Here is a 19,196-nt window from a genome sequence, read left to right as displayed (position 1 = left end):
ATAAGATTTCTATTTTTGGTGAGACAGCACACTCAGAAGCCTGTGGTTCCTAGTTTTTAAACAAGCATCCTTTTAAAGCACTCTCAGTGCTGGGTAGAAGGCTCAGTGGGTAATGGTGCTTGCCCCATGGCCTGAGCTTGATTCCCTGAACCGTGGTGGTGAGAACCAACTCATGCAAGTTGTTCTCTGGCCTCCACGTGTGTGCTGTGGCAGCCCCCCACCAAACACACGTAGTAAATAATGGGTAACTCCTATCTGTTGAATGTTAAATACGTGCAGAATCTGTTGTAGGTGCTGCCTCACTCACAGCTCTGTACCGTCAGCATTCCCACGTTACTGATTAAGAGCCTTGGAGCAAGGAGAAATTAAATAGCTTGCCAAGGTCTGCATAGCTTGTCTTGAGTGTGACTTAGGCAGGCAATGTGACTCTGGAGCCAACCTCTTAAGGTTTGCCTTGTTAGAGACAAGGTGACGTTAGTTGTGAAGAGGGTGGCCTCTGGTGCTCACCAGCCCCAGTTGAAACCATCCTTCTGTCACTAACCACATGGCCTTTGGCAGATTGCTTCTGGACACCTCAGTTTCTTCATCTGAGAAAACCAGGCAAGAACTGCTCTCGTTAGGTCAGAATCAGTTTCTTGTTTTGTAGCAGTGCATGGAGACTTGAACTCAAACCCTTTGTGTATTGGCCAGGGTTCTGTAGAGAGAATAACAGAACTTACAGAGTGAATCTCAATCTCTCTCTCTCTCTCTCTCTCTCTCTCTCTCTCTCTCTCTCTCTCTCTCCCTCCCACCCCCCACACACACACACACACACACACACACACACACACTCACATATACCTTGGGAAGTGCGAAACACCAATAAGTGTTCAGTCCACGAGGCTGGATGTCTCAGCTGGTCTTAGTATACACAAGAATCCTGAAGAAGTAGGCTCTAATACCAGCGAAGAAATGGACTTGGTAGCTCTTGTGGGAGGAAGCAGGCAAAGGAGAGCTTCCATCTTCCATGTCCTTTATATAGGCTTCCAACAGTAGGGGTGGCCCAGCTTAGAGGTGCATCTTCCTACCTCAAAAGATCAGTGGTTCTCAATCTTCCTAACGTTGTGACCCTTTAATACAGTTCCTCCTCATGTTGTGGTGACCCTCAACCATAAAGTTATTTTTGTTGCTACTTCATAACTATAATTTTGCTACTGTTAAGAATTGTAAGTTGTCTGTGTTTTTCAGTGGTCCATATGGAAGGTTGGTTGACCCTACAAGGGGGCTGAGAGCCCCTATTCTAGATTAAAGGTGTGTCTTTCCACCAAGAAGACCTGACTAGAAGTGGATCTTCCCACTTCAAATGATCCAGTTATATATAAAAAAAATCCCTCACAGCTGTGTCCAACCTTTTTTTTTTCTTTTGGTTTTAATTAATTCCAGGTGTGGTCAGTTTACAACCAAGAATAGCTATCACACTGAGCCTTGGGTGTACCAGTGTTCAGTCTTGTAAGGGCAAATCTCTGCATCTCTGTTCAGCAGGGGGATGACTCCTGGCCTGAGGCTTAGGGACCATCTGCAGTGCCCTGAGTTTAACATTGACAGTGCCAGCCTAGGCCCGTCCAGCCTCCCACTGACACCGTCATCAGATAATAATCGATCTTCAACCTGACTATCTGGACCTGCTTCTCTTGCAGCATTCATGTAGTTCACAGGCAGTTAGGCTTCTCGAGTGGTGGAGTTCCAAGTCTTGGTGACCTCTTCCTTATCATCTTACATAGCCACTAAGACCACCTGTCATCTCTACCAGAATATGTCTAAGTCTAGCTGAGTGTGACGGCTGTGCCTGTAATCCTAACACTTGCTATGGCTGTAAAAGCAGGAGGATCAAGAGCTCAAGGCCTAACTGGGCTCTGAGAGACAACGAAACAGACAAAAGCCCTGTCTAGAATCCAGTCATTTTCCTGGTATCTTCGGTCAGCCTGCTTGTGTGTGCCTGGATTGCCTGGCTTGTGCTATTCCCTGCGTAGTCCCACTGTGTTGGCCCAGGCTTCCACAGGCTGTCCTGCCTACATCAGCCTTTCTGTCTGAACCACAATGCAGATAAGTTCTATTCTCATGGCTGCTTGGCAGCTTCCTGTGTCATCTAGAGTTAAGGTCACAATCCTGTCCGTAACCGTCAAGGCCCCGGTCACTTATCTGACATCATCCACGTCTTGTCCTCCCCCTTCCATCATGTCACCCTCTTTGTGGTAAACCAGGAGACACCCACTCTTCCCTCAGGTGTTTCACCTCACTGCAGGCTCTGTCAGACACTCTTGCTCCAATGCCTACTTTCGTTTCTACTCAGACACCTTCTATATGAAAAGTTTTCCCTAACCATCTAAACTCCTGTGTTGGTGAGATAGCTCAGTGGGTACAGGTGATTGCTGCCAAACCTGGCATCCTGAGTTCAACTCCCGGAGCCCCACATGATGGAAATAGAGAACCAGTTTCTGAAAGTTGCACTGCAGATGGCCCCTGTAGCTGAGACTAGGAAGCAAGAAAATAAACACTCTTACTTTTTGACCCCAGAGCGCTCCTCTCCTGCGCTGTCATTGGTGGCCGTCACTAGAATGGAAGCCTGCTAAGTGCAGAGGTTTGTTTCTTACTGTGTTCCTGGCCTGGATCAGTACCTAATACTCAGGCACTATTGCACTCTTGTGCTTTGGAGCCATTGTTAAAGACAATAAATGTTGTAAGGATTGAGTTATGGCTCAGCAGGTAATAACACTTGCTCCCTTTGCAGAGGACCCAGGTTCGAGTCCCTGCACCTGAATGGCAGCTCACAATACTAGTTCCAAGGGATCTGACACTCTTCTGGCTTGTGAATGCAACCAGGACTTACATACATAAGTCCTGAAACATAAAAGTAAATCTTTTTTGAAGAGAAAAAGAAGGATTTCTTGAACATAAGCCTACAACACTCAGACAAGTGATCTGATTCCCTGGACAGCTCTGAGTGACTGGTGTGGGAAAGGGCTGTAGCTTTATGGGAGATAGGGGGTAGGCGGCCCAAGATTGCATCATACGCCTCATTGGTATGCAGTTGGAAGCTCAGGGGTAGTTTAGTCTGATTTAGTTTTGACTCATCGTTTACTATGGATTGCTGGAACTGAAAAGCAGGCTTGTATGTGTTGAATGTATACATGGTGGGAGTGTCTTTCCCACTTGGATAGAAGCAGGAACCCACAAAGGGTCAGGACTGTGGTACATGTTCAGGAATCCAGAGTTCAGAGTTGCCTAAGCAGCAGGATTTGAATAGTTAACGCTCACCACCATTCCGAGGAGGAACCTGGGAAGCCCATATGGAGAGACACTACTGGCAGGAGAATTGACTGTTCAGCCAGGACGTTTGTCGTCTGTGAACTAGCTGTGTATCTGTGCAGCACTCCCTGTCATAACATAGATTTTTCTCCTAATTCAAATGAGAGTATTAGATAATATTTCTCCAGTTTACTTGACTAGCAAATTAGTAATGTGAAATCACTTTATAAATTATGAAAGAAATTAGACAAATGTTAGTAATTTCATGCTGTGTTTTTTTGCAGCTTGATTCATAGGTAATTTAAAAATAATTTAGCCACTGGCTAGAGAGATGGCTCAGAGGTTTAGAGCATTGGCTGCTCTTCCAGAGGACCTGGGTTTGCAGCACTCTTATGGAGGTTCAGTGCAGTCAGTAGCTCAAGTCTCAAGTGATCCAAAGCTCTTTTTTTCCTTGACCACCAAACACACACATAGTATGCAGATATACATGCAGGCAAAATACACATAAAGTTAAATTAAACTTGAAATGACAACTACTAGTCACTTTAAGAAACAATTGATCATGCTGTCTCATACCTGCAATCCCAGCACTTGGGAGGTGGAGGCAGGATGGTCATAAATTCAAGGGCATGGCTGCCTAGAGAATTGGAAGCCGTGCTGGGTTATGTGACATCCTACCTCAGAAGAACTGGGGATGGAACGGAGGTATTCTAGTAAGAATACGGAGGGGGGCTGGAGAGATGGCCGAGGTTAAGAGCACCAGCTGTTCTTCCAGAGGTCCTCATTTCAGTTCCAAGCAACCTCGTGGTGGCTCACAACCAGCTATGATGAGATCTGTTGCCCTCTTCTGGTGTGCAGTCACACATGTATCAATAATAAATAAATCTTTTTAAAAAAGAATACGAAGGGGGTTTTCTTTGTAAGTTTGTTTTTGTTTTCTTTTTAATGAAACTATCTACTTAGCCCCCGCTTTGGATGTGTCTGACCTTTTTTTTTTAATTTTTATTTATTATGTATACAACATTCTGCCTCCATGTATGCCCGCACACCAGAGGAGGGTGCCAGATCTCATTACAGATGGTTGTGAGCCACCATGTGGTTGCTGGGAATTGACCTCAGTACCTCTGAAAGAGCAGCCAGTGCTCTTAACCACTGAACCATCTCTCCAGCCCCATGTCTGACCTTTCTTAAGTGACATGTACAGACATTTAGAACCTTAAGGACTTGGAAATCAAGTATTTTATTGTGTATTGTGCTGCTATAATTTTTACTTATTTTATATATATTTTTTACATTATGATTTTTTTTTTTCTTTCACAGGATACAAATCACTCACTTTATCTGAGTGAGCTGGGCCTTCTGTCCACGGATTCTGAACTGCAAGAAAATTCCAGTGCAGTAAGTAGGAGGGGCGCTAGAGGAATTCCTGTGAAAATGGGGAAGGCACTGAAGGTTCCTAGATTTGGTCGTGTTTGATTGCTACTCTGGAAATGCCTTTGGTGTAAATCATTCTTTTGATGGCCTTTTGATCCCAGAAGATTTCCTATTTTAATAACTTAGGCAAATATTCACTGAATAATGTTCTGGCAGCCACTGTGCAGCCTTCGGCACAATTAGGAAGGTGTGGTTTGGCCTCAAGGAACTTGAGGTCTAGTTAGAAGAGTCAGAATCCTGGAGTTCCTGGACTTGTGTCAACCCCGTGTCTCACCTGCCTTAGGCCGCTTCCTCCTTCAAGCTCACCTTAGTGGGCTTGCTGTACAGGTCTCCCCTCGGGGACAAGCCCACTCATCTTTGTCACTGTGGTTCCTCAGTGCGCTAGCCGACCATTACTTGGGGCCTGAGCGTGTTCAATCCAGCTGATACTATGTTTCTCTACACTGATTTTGAGGTTTATGCTCAGACTAGATTTTCTTCAGCCGTCCAGATACGGGACCACCGGGGTGAGCCAGCATGCTGAACTAGAATAACCTTATCTTACGGTGTGGGAGTTGATACTGTAAGTGGTAGCCCCTCTGAGAACATCGGCTCTTATCTGGGTGTCACGGTGCACCTGGAGTGCCATGGGGGTGACTGAGGCAGGAGATCACTGGAGCCTAGCAGTTGGAGACCATTCTGAGAGCAGTGAGACCTGTCTCTAAACAAGAAATATACATTAAAGTGTATGTGCTCTCCGTACAACCACACAGTCAGCGTAGCGACAGTGATATTAAAAAGTGTACTTGGAGATTTAGGCAAGTGCAGTGCCCTGGGTTCTACCTCACTTGGGGTGTGTGTGTGTGTGTGTGTGTGTGTGTGTGTGTGTGTGTGTTGTGCTGGGAACTTTCATGTAGGGCCTCAATGCTTGCTAGGCAAGTATTCTACCCCTGATCTAAATCCTCATCCCAGACAGAAAATTTTCATAGCTAGCATTTGCTCATGGACATAAATGAATATGTTTATGCAAATAGGAAATCTTGGAGAAGTAGAAACTATATAAAAATAAAACCAGGTATGGAGGGGCACATGTTTCTAATCCTAGTGCTTTGGAAGCTGAGCCAGGAATTTGTGGTCAACCTATACTATGTAAGTGAACCTCCCAATAAATAAAATAATCCAAGTGAAGCTTGATATATGGGCATTAAAGTGATTACCTGTAATCCTAATGTGTGAGGTACAGGCAGCAAGATTGTAGATTCAAGGAGCTATGCTATTTTAAAAAAGTTCATTTAGAACTGAAAATTAAGTCAGGTAATTCAAAACCAGGGGCCGTCAAGATAGTTCAGTGGAGAAAGTGCTTGCCACTCGAGCCTGGTGAGCTGAGTTCAGTTTCTGGAGTCTCCAGGCAATAGAGAATTGGCCTCACAGGGTTGTCCTCCACTCTCCATAGTATACCGTGCTCCTGTGCATGTGTGCACTTGAACACAAAGAAACCACATGGAAAGATCCGTAGGTCAGACGTAACAGCGAAGAAACAGAAGGAATCATTGTTAAGTTGGAGATAGCTTAGTCTGGAGTAACAAAGGTGAAAAACATTGACTATTCCATATGATTGTCATTCATATTACAGAACAGTTTTCTAAAGTTTATACTCTAGATGTCTTAGGATGCCCTCTGAGTTACCTAACCTAAGACTTCTGAGTAGAGTATCCTTTTATGTGTACTAATGTTGACTTGTGTGTACAAATACATACCACAGCACACATACAGAGGGCAGAAGACAACTTTTGGGTCCTGGGGGTTGAACTAAGGGCATCAGACTGGCAAGGGCAGTCTCCTTTACCAATAGAAACATCTGGAAGCTCAGCATTTAACTGTATTACATAGCTGAGAAGTCCGTGCTGGCCAGAACTATGACAAAGACTTGCAAGCTTTGGGGAACTCTGAGGCCACCAGGGAAGACACCTGACAAATGGGAACCATTAAGACGCTTGTGAAAAGTGAAGCCATCTCCAGCATAATTATCTGTGTCGAGAGGAATCCTATCCCCTAGTCTAACTATTATGCTCCTGGTACCCTGTGTGTAGCCCAGATTTGGAAAGAGTGTTTTCAGTCTTTCAAACCAAGGTCACAGTTCCTTAAAACAGTCAGACTAATGTGATATTTCTTAATAATTGGGGCGTGGTGTGATCAAATGGTAAATTGTATGACATTATCATCTTGAGAGTGTCTGTGTGCATGTGTCCTAGAAAGGAACTTGTTTGCTCCAGCCTTTTGAGAAGGGGCTGGATGGAGTAGGGTGTGGCCTCTGGGCCTCTTGGTTGCTGAGCTCTGAGGTCATCTGGACCAGGACAGCTCCTGCTGTTTTTCCTGCTCTGAGCCAGAGCTCAGCCTGTCCTCACCTCTCTCTGCTTTGGAGAGTCATTCCCACTAATTCTCCAGCCAGGGGTTTTGCGTTGAAGACTGGTGGGGGCTTCAGCACCTACTCTTCCTCCCTCTCTCTGGCTCTTCCTCTCCCTGCCTCCCTCTTTCTTGTTCTGTGATTTGGAACCTTCATTGAGGAGCGTTGTACATGCACAGAGGGACACAACCATACGTAAGCTGCCTGATGAGTCATTGCACCATGGCACCAGCACAGATAGATGACGTTAAGGCTTGGTCTTTATGCTTGCTTTTGTTTGTCTTTTCTCTCAAAACACTCAGCTTAAGAAATTAATTGTAGCTGAGCAGTGGTGGTGGCGCACACCTTTAATCCCAACACTTGGGAGGCGGAGGCAAGCAGATCTCTGTGACTTTCTGGACAGCCAGAGCTATTATATAAAACCCTGACTCGAAAAGCCAAAGAGAGAGAGAAGAAAAGAAATTAAAAGAGTTAATTGTAGCCCTGTGTGGTGTTGCACACCTGTAATCCTAGCTCTTGGGAAGTAGAGGCAGGAGAATTGCTATAAGTTTGAAGTTGATTTATATAATGGCCAGCTGGAGCTGCACAGTGAAGGCCTCTCTAGAAATAAGTATAGAAAAAAATTATAACATTAGGCTTCATAACCAATATTTCTATTCCTTCCTGTTTTTGTATGTGTGATGTGTGCATATCTGTATACAGATGAGGTCAAAGGGCGATGTCAGGCATCTTGCTCTGGAACTAGGGCTGACGGGATTCTTTTGTCTTGGCCTCCGTCAATACTAGGATTATATGTGCTCAGGCAGCAATGCCATCCTTTTCCCTCCCTCCCTTTCTTTTTCTTTTTCTTTTTTTTTTGGTGTATGTGCGAGCTCGTGCGCGCATGTGTGCGCGTATACTGGGAACTTCAACTCAAGTCCTTATGCTTGAATAGCAATGGCACCTTCTCCCCAGCTCATCACCAACGTTTCTAAGACATCAGCCGAATAGAAGATGGGGTGCTAGGGAGATGGCATAGTGAGTGAAGTGGATGACCAGACTTGTGTTTGGATCTCCATCGCCTACATAAAAGTCATACATGGCAGTGCACACCTGTAAGCCCCAGTCTAGGCAAATGGGCAAGCTCCATGTCTGGTGAACTGTCTGAAAAATGAATAAAAGTAGAGCATAGTAAAGTTCAGTCAACTTCAGCCTCTGCTGTCTACATACACTCAAGCTGAGGACACTGTCGGTCGACATCCAAAAGTGTTCCATAGACTTGTGTCTGCCACACATCTAGATATACATGCGAAGTGTATATGTGCATATGTGATAGATAGAATTGTTCTCTCTTTCTCTCTCTCTCTCTCCGTGTGTGTGTGTGTGTGTGTGTGTGTGTGTGTGTGTGTGTGTGTTTGGCTGTTCAAGTCACAGTGCAGAATCTGAAAGTCACAGCAGCCTTGGCCTGAGTCCTAACTCAGCTGGGCAGGGCACTAGAGTTGCTGCACAGGTTGCTGCCATTCTCCCCATACTGCCAAGTCAGTGACTGTGCTCCCCACCCCCCTTATTCTTTTGGTTGTCTGGTTGACTTTGTTTTGGCTTTGAACTCACAGAGACCCTCCTGTCTCTGCTTCCCAATGCTGGTAGGGATTAAAGGCCTGTAGCACCACACCCGACCCCCAACTGGTTCTTGCAGCAGAGAGAATCAGAGTAAAATAATAGAGTAGTAGTAATAATAGTAGAATAATCAGAGTAGAATAATAGAATAGTAGTAATAATAGTAGAATAATCAGAGTAGAATAACTGCCTTGGAGCAGTTCTCAACTAAGGACTTTCTTGCTGGGGGACAGCCCCAGGCACCACATTTGTGAGCCAGGGCGCAGCCCTGGAGTTCTCTGTCCAGGAGGGAGGGAGGGAGGGAGGGAGGGAGGAAAGAAGGGAGGGAGGGAGGGAGGGAGGGAGGGAGGGAGGGAGGGAGGAGGGAAGGAAGAGTCCTTGTAGAACGCCTGGAAGACTGGAAGATAAGCTGGCAGCTGAGACAAAGCCCCTCCCCCTCAAAGACAGGCTTTACTTTGATTTAGTGTCTTCTTTTGAAATAGGATCTGACTGTGGCACATATTAGAATGTCACAGATACTATGTAATGACCATGAAAGATACGATGTCACTACTATAGAAGCGGTGCAAACTGCAGGGAATTGTTTCAGTCTGTTTTCCATTGCTGATAATACTATACCACAGACCAACTTTTACAGAAAAGATATTTACTTTGGCTCATGATTCTGGAAGCCCAAAGTTGATGGGCCAGATGTGTGTGTGTGTGTGTGTGTGTGTGTGTGTGTGTGCTCCTGTGTGTGCAGGTGTGCAGTTGTGATGGGCAGGATGTGTGTGAGCTCCTGTGTGTGCAGGTGTGCAGTTGAGCTCATGATGGTGGAGACCAGAGGTCATCATCAGTTGTCTTCTTCTGACACTCTCCACTTTAGTTTGGGACAGGATCTCTTACTGACCCTGGAGCTCAGCATTGTGGCTAGATTGGCTGGTCAGCAAGCTCCAGGGATCCCCCTGACTCTGCCTCCCCAGTGCTGGGATCACAGACGTGCACCGCTGTGTGTGCCTTTTGTTATTTTCATACTTATATTTATTCATTTATTTTGTGGAGGTGTGGGTGCTAGGCATCCAAACTCAGATCTTCAGCTTGCATGGCAAACACATTGAACCCTTACCCCCTTCCTTTATTTTGTGGGACAGGATCCTCCACATGCAGCCCAGGTTAGCCTTGAACTTGGGCTGGTCTTGGAGTTTCTATCTCCCTATCTCAGACACTTGTATACTAGGATGACAGATATGCGCCATAACTGGCTTTAGTAGTAGCCTTTTTGGCAGGAAATTTGAGTGTGTATATCCTTGTCTCTTCTCTTTCTTGATTTTTTAGACAGGCTATCCTGTAACTCATTATGTAGACCAGGCTAGCCTGGAACTGACAAAGATCCACCCCCCCTCTGATTCCCAGTTGCTTGGATTAAAGACTTGTGCTGTCAGGCCTGACCTCTTTGTTTTGTGAAGCCCATAGCACTAGTGTTAGACCTCACTGTGGTGATCTTATCTGATCCCCACTCCCTAAGCTTTATGGGGATTAAGCCCTAGCATGAGTTTCTTTCTCTTTTTAAAAATGGAATCATTTTGGCTCAATTAACATGAGTTTCCATGTGGCAAATTATAGTAGTAATAGTCAGATTATAATCTCATTTGTATGCAGAATTTGGTCTTTTAAAACAGGGTTTATAAGATTTAGGTTTATTTTTATGTACATGAGTGTTTTGCTTGCATACTGCATGACTATTGCCCGTGGAAGCCAGAAAAGGGTGTTGAAACCCCTGGAACTACAGTTATAGATGATTGTTAGCCCCATGTGGGTCCAGGGTACACCTCACCCCCAGGCCCTGGCCCATCCCCAAGCCCCTCCCACATAAACATGGCAGGCTTTGCGGCGCCCGTCGTCTCTGTCGCAGCTACTTCCTGTGCTGATGCATGATGCAAACAGCATCCCTGAACGTGTGCCTGCATTCTGGTGAATCTTTATACGAGAAGAACTGGTCGTTGACTTGCAAGCCAGAGCTGCTGATTCCTCGTGGCTCAGTTTCAGGGAAATACATGTCCCTTTGCAGGAGATGGAGATGCTGCTGCCCATGATGGTTTGCACCTGTGATCCCGGTCCTGTAAGACAAAGACAGGAGGATCAGTTCAGGACCAGCTTGAACAATTTAATGAGACTCTGTCTCAAAATAAAAAAAAAAAAAATGAGTACTGGGGATGAAGCTTGGGAGTGGGATGCTTGCCCGAGGTGTGCAGGGCCCCGGGGTTCAGTCTCCAGTACCTACAGAAGGGAGAAAGGAAGAGGAATCCTATCGGGGTTGTCCCCCTGCTTTTTGTGGATGCTTGTCAAGGGGAGACTTCCTCAGGATGATGCATCTCACCTTTCTCCCTTCCAGACACAGGACCAGGACCTCAGCACAATTTCACCAGCAATCATCTTTGAATCAATGTTCCAGAACTCAGATGACCCTGCGGTTCAGGATGACCCTCTGCAGACAGGTGTGCTTTCACCTTCGCCCTTGACCAACTCCCCGGGTGCAGGGGGAAGGTCTCCTTTTTAGTCTCTGGTTGGATTTCTGTGGACATTTTTCCTTCTAGTGTACTGCTCTGTTCATGAGTGGGTGGGATCCGCAAATCTGACGTGTAGGTAACACCACTGGAATGGAATGTCTGTACAATACAGCTTTCCAGGACCAGATGTCTTCTGACTAATCATACCAGAAAGCTTGCCTCTTCTTTTTGCAGAAGAACCACAGGGTACTTTTGTTCTGGTTACATTTACTTAGTCTTTATAAAGTGTGCTTGATCAGGAAGCCAAGCCAGCTAACCGTGAAGTGTTTGTGGTGCCTATGAAGCTTGGGGCGTGGATACATGTTTCTTCTTCTTTTCCTTGCCAGCTGCCTTGATCGAGAGTTTTAATGGTGACGCAGAGTCGGTCAGTGACGTCCCACCGCCTGCAGGAAACTCGGCATCTTTATCTCTTCCGCTTGTACTGCAGCCTGGCATCTCTGAGCCACCCCAGCCTTTGCTGCCAGCCTCAGCTCCGTCCGCTCCTCCACCTGCTCCCTCCCTAGGACCTGGTTCCCAGCCAGCTGCGTTTGGCAGCCCCCCTGCTCTCTTGCAACCTCCAGAAGTGCCTGTTCCCCACAGCACACAGTTTGCTGCTAATCATCAAGAGTTTCTTCCGCACCCCCAGGCGCCACCCCAGACCATCGTACCAGGACTTTCTGTTGTTGCCGGGGCTCCTGCATCAGCAGCAGTAGCATCAGCTGTGGCAGCACCAGCCCCACCACAAAGTACTACTGAGCCCTTGCCTGCTATGGTCCGGACTCTGCCCCTGGGTGCCAACTCTGTCCTAACTAACAATCCTACCATAACCATCACCCCAACTCCCAACACGGCAATCCTGCAGTCCAGCCTAGTCATGGGAGAGCAGAACTTACAGTGGATATTGAATGGTGCCACCAGTTCACCACAAAACCAAGAACAAATTGTAAGTATCACCCATAAGCACACCCGGTGGGATGAAGTGTGTGTAGCAGACACGGCCCTTCCCTCCTTTCTTTTCTTTAGTAGTAATGGGGATTGAACCCTCCCACGCGCAAGGCAAGTGCTCTACCATTGAGAGATCCTTAGCCTTCAGTCTTTTATTTCAAAGGGGAAATGGCTAGCTTGTCTATCTTGAAACATGTATCCATGTAGCTATTCCCCCCAGTAAAGTGTTGCAGATCCCGGGGAATGGATCAGTATATAAGATAAAGATGAAGGGGCTGGAGAGATGGCTCAGAAGTTAAGAGCAGTAGCTGTTCTTCCAGAGGTCCTGAGTTCAATTCCCAGCAACCACATGGTGGCTCACAACCATCTGTAATGGGGTCTGGTGCCCTCTTTTGGCCTGCAGGCATACATGTAGACAGAATATTGTATACATAATAAATAAATATTTAAAAAAAGATAAAGATGAAGAAAAATAATTTCAAAGTTGACCTAGTGAAGACATCTGAATAAATATTCCCTCTAAAGCTAATCACATCATCTGTGCCATCAGGCACGCCCAGCCTGTGGCCTGTGGGCTGCTTGTGTCCCCGGCTGGCAGTGAGTTTGGCTCAGCATTAGTGACCACATCATTACCCTGTAACGACCCCAAAGGCCCAGGAAGTGTCCGGGCAGCAGATCTGTTTATTTTCTTCTTTTCTTTTTGCAATACAAGGGGTCGGACTCATTGCCATACACATTGCTGGGCTAATGCCCACCCCAGGCCCCAGGGTACTTTTCTAAGAATGCATTTGGTCTTGACTCTGGAAGTCACTTGACCAGCATGTCAGTGTGCTGTGAGAACCTAGTATTTGCCAGATTCTATGCAGGAGGATACAGAGAAATGAAAGGCGTGATTTATTTAAGATGTACATTCAAGTAAAGAGACTAAAATATTAATACTACCAACGGGCAAAGAGCCCAATAATACCAGCAGTGAAGCAAAACAAAACAAAGCCCTTTCGCTGAGCTCTTACTGTATGTGAAAGGAGTGACCATACACTCTGATAGGGTCTTTGTTTCTTGTTGAGAGGGGGCACATGTGTGCCATGGCACGTGTGGAGCTCAGAGGACAACTTACAGGAGATATTTCTTGGTGGCAGGTGTTTTTACCTACTAAGGTTTTTTGTTTATTTGTTTTTAGATAGGGTCTCTCTACAGAGCCCTGGCTGTCCAGAAACTCACTCTGTAGACCAGGCCGGTGTTGAACCCACAGACCTCTGCCTGCCTCTGCCTCCTGAGTGCTGGGATTAAAGGCGTGCGCCACCAAACCAGGGTCCACTAAACTCTCTTACCAGCCCTCTTTTAGTCTTTTCTTTTTTTTTTTTTTTTTAGTTTTTCGAGACAGGGTTTCTCTGTGGCTTTGGAGCCTGTCCTGGAACTAGCTCTGTAGACCAGGCTGGTCTGGAACTCACAGAGATCCGCCTGCCTCTGCCTCCTGAGTACTGGGATTAAAGGCGTGCACCACCATCGCCCCTCTTTTAGTCTTTTCTAGTTTCATTTTTAGTTTTTGTGTATGAATGTGTTGTCTGAATGTCTGTCCACCTCGTGCTAGCCTGGTGCCCTCAGAAGCCATAATAGAGTGACTAGCCCATACAAGGCAAGGTGGAGCCTGTTCCCAGAGCTGTGCTACCTCTGGAGCGTTCAGACACTCAGAGGCTGGTATGGTCACACAGGTCAAGTGGGCCTTGAGCCATGGCCAGGAATTAGGTGGGAAGTGGGAGGAACTACGGAGGGAAATTTGTGCATAGGTTTAAACAAACTGGAGAGTAAGTTTAGAAATGGTGTGGCGACACCTGTGATGAGATGACCAGGGTCCCTGGAATGGCTTTCCAGTGTTCTCTCCCATCTGCCGGCTTCTGGATCTGCCCTTGGGAGCTGTTAAAGCAAATGTCATTCTTTGCCCCTGTGAATCATTTACATATATTTCACTATGGGCCTCATACCTATAATCCCTTTGCTCAGGAGGTATAGGCAGGAGAACTAAGTTTAAGGCCAACCTGGGCTATAAAGCCAGATCCTGTGTCTCTACCCTCCTCAACTAAAAAGTAAAGGAAAAAGGGATGGTGGGGGAGGACCAGACACTTGTGTCTCCCATCTCTTCTTTTTTGCCCCCTGTACTGGGGCTAGACTGTGCCTGTGCCCTGCTACTGGGCTGCCTTCCTCTGCCGTCCATCATTCTGTCTCATGGTTCTGTTTACATCTTAGCTGGAAGTCAGGTTCTTCCCAGACTCTTAGTGGAGTACGGATGGTGTGTCTTAAAGTAGGATTAAAACATAGCCCCTTTAAGACAAGAATACAAAAATACTTTTGAAAATTGTTTTTAATGTGTGGTGGTATTTTGTTTGCATGTATGTGTGTGTACCACCTGTGTGCAGTGCCTGTGGAGGCCAGAAGAGGGCACCTGGAACTAGAAATAGAGACTGCCATGTAGATGCCACTGTGTGCTACTATGTAGGTGCTGGGAATTGAACTCTGGTCTCTAGAAGAGCAACCAATGCTCTCAAATACTGAGCTCCAACCCCCCGCAACCCTTAATATATTAGGAAGTAAAATGAGATTCTAGTACAGGATTTTTTTGTTTGTTTCATTTTTTGAGATGAGGAATATTACATTAGGTCTGGTCTCAAACTGACTATGAACCAAGGCTGGCCTTGAACTCCTGAGTGCTGTGTACCTCTGCACAGTTTGTGGTCTTTATAGGAATACCACAAAAGCTGATGTGTACTGTCTGCTCTAAGCTGCGTGTTCTTATTCATCTTCAGCAGCCTTTGAGGCTCTTCAGTTAGCTTCCCAGCCTTTATAGGAAACCGGGGCTCTAATGGCTCAAGTCATGTGGCTGCAGTCCCAGCATGGGATGTAGAGGCAGGTGGATTGCAGATTTGTGGCAGCCCGGGCTACACAGTGAGAGCTTGTTCCATAAGACAAAACAAAAACAAATGAAAAAGTCCATTCATTTGCCTGGACATGAATCTGGTTTAGCCAAGTCCAAGACTCACAGTGGAACTCTCCTGAGCCTTAGGAGTCCTGTGTGTTTATTATAGACAGCCTTAACCTGCCCTGGATGGTCAGCCTAGACCCTGAGGGGTCAAAAGGAACTTTTCAACTTTCACAATAGAATTGGGATGGGCAAAGCTAGCCCAGAACTCCCTCTAAGAAGGCCATCGCTCGAGAAAAGCAACCTCGGAGGAGTCTTTGGACAAATACAATCCACTGGACTAGGCAGCTGGGAGACAGCCAAGTAATGGGGACAAAGCTGGCCTATAATGCCAGCATGGAATGTCAAACAGTACAGTGACCTCATCTCAGTGCACAAACAAAACACCCTTGAGTACAGAAATGCCTCAACACAGGGTTTTCTATCTTCCTGGGGGACCACTGCATCTGGGGAGGCTTGGGAGCCTTGGGTGGCCGCCATATTGGAGTGGCCATAGTGTGATTGTGTTGTGTTGTGTTTTCCTCAGCAGCAAGCATCGAAAGTCGAGCAGGTGTACTTCACCGCTGCAGTGCCAGTAGCCAGTAGCACAGGTATGTCGTGCCACAGCGCTAAAGCCACGGTCTACGGGCTCTCTGTCCTTGCTTCAGTTTTTAAGGGTTTTTAAATCGTGAAACAGCCTTAAGTTGACATTACTTTGTTTACTGAGTAAACATGTTCTCATGGTGACCAGAAGCCAGTGTGCTGCTGGTGGGAATGTGGGCTCCGTTCCATTTCCCCAGTCCAAGTGCTTTCCCTGTGATGGAGCTTGAGCTTGTAAGTGGAACCAGGGGAAAACGGCTAAATCACAGCTAATGCTAAAGAGGGCAGTTGTTAATTCACGGGGCTCTTTTTTAATTACAGAGAGCAGCAGCGGCGGCATCTGGGTCAGGGACTTAGCAGAGCTGAAAGGTTCTTCATTTGAGTGCAGTTTCCTTTTTCTCTTTTGCTGGTACTGGGGCCTGAACCCAGCAGCTTATGCCTGCTAGTCAAACTTTCTACTGCTGAGCTGTATCCCTCGGCTAGATCTTTCATTTGGAACTTTTTCATGTATTAAACCCAGAACCAGGCATGGTGGTGCATGCCTGTCTTGCCAGCACTGTGGGGCTAAGGCAGGAGGATTGAGAGAATTCAGCTCCAGGTTAGCCTGGGTCGTGTAGTGAATTCTAGTCCGCTTTGGTAAAAACCTGCTGTGGCAGGTACACTGACATAATTAAGGGGGTGAAATGAGGGTAAAAGGAAGGAAAGATAAAAATTGGGACCTAACCAGGCCTTGGTGGCACACATCTTTAATCCCAGCACTCAGGAGGCAGAGGCAGGCGGATCTCTGTGAGTTCGAGGCCAGCCAGGGCTACAAAGAGAAACGGTTTCAAAAACAAAAACGTTGGGGCCCAAAGAGATTCATTGACTCTCCCAGGCTTGTAAGTGAACTTACAAGAGAGATCTCTGAGCACCTTGTTCCCACCCTATGTCTTCTTAATAGCCTTCAGTTCTGTTGTACACAGAACCTGGCTAAGTACAGAGCCTATGTGTGCATAGTACACATGAAAGTGAATTGAGAATGGATATAGAGCACATGTGTGCACAGTTCACATGAGCCAGGCGGTGGTAGCACACGCCTTTAATCCCAGCACTTGGGAAACAGAGACAGGAGGAGGATCTCTGGAGTTCCAGAACAGGCTCCAAAGCTACAGAGAAACCCTGTCTCGAAAAACCAAAACAAACAAAAAATACACGACCGTGAAATGAGAATGGATACAGAGCACATGTGTGCATAATACACATGAATGTGAACTGAGAACAGATGTGAATGTTGCACATACCAGGCTGGCTGTGGAAGAAAGCAGTTGACACCTCCCGTATGTCAGCCATGGTGCTAAGGAGCTGAGCAGGTCCTGTTCAGTGTGGAGAGGGTGCAGAAGGCAAGCAGCAATGCCGTGCATTTGCCTGGCACTCAGCACTGGTTGTCGCTGATCTGTCACAGCCTTCGGGGAATACCACCTGGGGCAGGAAGAAAGCAGAGAGTCAGCTGGACCTTGAAAGATGAGAATAATTCTTCCAAAGAACAGCCCTGCCAGTTTAGGCAAAGGGACGAGCCCAGAGTATGCCGACAAGAAGAGACGCATTTGCTATGGCCTACACAGATGGGCACCAGAGAGGGACAGGGTGCATCCTAGATTGTGTGGGTAGCTCTTCTAAGAAAGGAGCATCATAAAGGGATGGGGGAGCACCTGACAGGCTTTTTCCCTGAGGAAGAACCTGGTCCAATTTAAAGCATAGCAAAACCCAAAGTATGGCATCTTGCCTTCCTATCCTGCCTGGTCTTGGTAGCATTCAGTTCTTCCCAGTCCATACTCCCCCTCCCATCTTGCCTCTGCTCCTCTCTCGCCTCTCCCACAGGGAGCTCTGTCCAGCAGATCGGCCTCAGTGTTCCTGTGATCATCATCAAGCAAGAGGAGGCCTGTCAGTGTCAGTGTGCCTGCAGGGACTCTGCCAAGGAGCGGGCAGCCGGCCGGAGAAAGGGCTGTTCTTCCCCACCCCCTCCAGAGCTGAGCCCCCAGCCTCCTGATGGGCCCAACCTGCAGCTGCCACCCTAGACTTCTCCCTCACCCTTGCCCCCCTCATCCTCCTCTACCGGACCCTCCTCCTGTGAGCAAAGCAGACAGGCTGAGGTTCCTCAGACCCTCCGAAGTGTTAAGTGCCATGGACATGTCAGAGTTCCTGTCCCTCACAGCCTGGATGCCTCATCCAATCCAGTTCCGAGCGAAGCACTACTGCAGGGTAGAGGAGACGGCCTGGCCAGCAGCTGCTCGGGGGGACGGGCCTGTGCGCGCCCCTTCAGGAACAGGGTGAGCAGGAAGTAGCGGGTGTGATGCTGCCATCATGGGGTCAGAAATTGGAAGGATGAAGAAATCTGCCATCTGAAAGCCTCATCTTTCAGACATATTTTCTTTACTCATATCCCAGGAACATCCATTTTAAGGAACTGATCTTTGGAGGAAAACAAAAACAAAAAAAAGAAAAAAAAAGCTAAGTTATAAGTGGACTGTCTGGCTGCACTGTGTGTCACTTTTGCTTATTGTTCTGTGAACTTGGAAACTAAGGTTACGTGTGCATAAAAGTTGTAAATGAACGGGTGTGGTTTCCATCAATTTGGTGCTGCCCATCATTGCACTGGGGTCCTTGTGGATGGGCAGGAAGTGCAGTGTGCTGCGTGTTGCTCCTCCCTCTCTGTCTTTTTGAATCTGAGGTGACGTCTCTCTGGAGGGCCAGACCACTGTTCTGTGGAACCGGGCAGTGGCAAGGGCAGGTGAGAGTTAGTTGTGAGCTAGACAGGGTGAGATTGTTGTGTTGTTGGCGCTTTGTTTCTGTGGAGCTTGAAGGAGATGCAGAGGGGCCTGTCCTGTATCCTGCTCAGTCCAAGCGGGCAGCATCAGGCCCCTGGCCATGGTGATGCGGTGGTTCTGCAGGGCCCTGAGGCAATTTGACAGCTCTGTTGATCCTGGCTAGAGCTGGCTCTAGCAAAGCCAAGTCCTTGCCTTCTGGGCTCTTCCCATTTCTCCGTGCTTGTCAGGGCTAGAAGTTTGGACTGCATCGCTCCTAAGGAAGCGCCCCATTTTATTCAGAGTGAACGCAGGGCTGATGGCCAGTGGCCACCAGGGTCTGCCCGCTGCCTCAGAGCAGGAGGGCCGCTTCTCCCGAGAAGATACAGAGCTAAGGGGGTTGGATGAAGTAGCAGGTGGTACCCAGGTCTAGCCAGGCTTTTGTTTATCCCCTCCCATCTCCATCCTCACATCTCTAGATTTTGCATACAGCCTCACACAGTGCAAACAAGGATGTGATTTCTAAACAAAAAGGGATAAAAACAAAAACGATGATCTTCTACTCAGGGTAAAACAAAAATTCCCCTTCCACCAAAAAGCCTGAAGCTTGCAGTCAGTTACCTCATTTGGAATGTTTCATTAAGTTGTGTTCTAGGATTTTTTTATTAGTGTATAGAATTGTGTCCATCTACCTG

The 19,196-nt window shown here is 47.0% G+C and overlaps 1 protein-coding gene across 2 annotated transcripts in view; it reads left to right on the top strand.

The window, feature by feature from the left end:
* Positions 1-18,277, top strand: part of Mtf1 (metal regulatory transcription factor 1) — a 43,492-nt gene extending 25,215 nt beyond the window's left edge. Inside the window, exons 7-11 of one of the 2 annotated variants that reach the window (XM_050161216.1) lie at positions 4,606-4,683; positions 11,070-11,172; positions 11,571-12,166; positions 15,672-15,732; positions 17,579-18,277. In XM_050161216.1, coding sequence (XP_050017173.1) covers positions 4,606-4,683; positions 11,070-11,172; positions 11,571-12,166; positions 15,672-15,732; positions 17,579-17,775 — 1,035 coding nt within the window. In that variant the 3' untranslated portion in view covers positions 17,776-18,277. Of the gene's footprint in view, positions 1-4,605; positions 4,684-11,069; positions 11,173-11,570; positions 12,167-15,668; positions 15,733-17,578 lie in introns of both variants that reach the window. The other variant, XM_050161215.1, reaches the window with a different exon arrangement.
* The last annotated feature ends 919 nt before the right edge of the window (positions 18,278-19,196 follow it).

The sequence above is a fragment of the Alexandromys fortis genome, unplaced genomic scaffold (assembly GCF_014885135.2).
Source record: "Alexandromys fortis isolate MF-2015 unplaced genomic scaffold, M_Fortis_MF-2015_v1.1 scaffold_122, whole genome shotgun sequence".
Lineage (NCBI taxonomy): Eukaryota > Metazoa > Chordata > Mammalia > Rodentia > Cricetidae > Alexandromys > Alexandromys fortis.
Note: the sequence above shows the minus strand (reverse complement) of the source record. Positions and strands in the feature narration are given on the sequence as shown.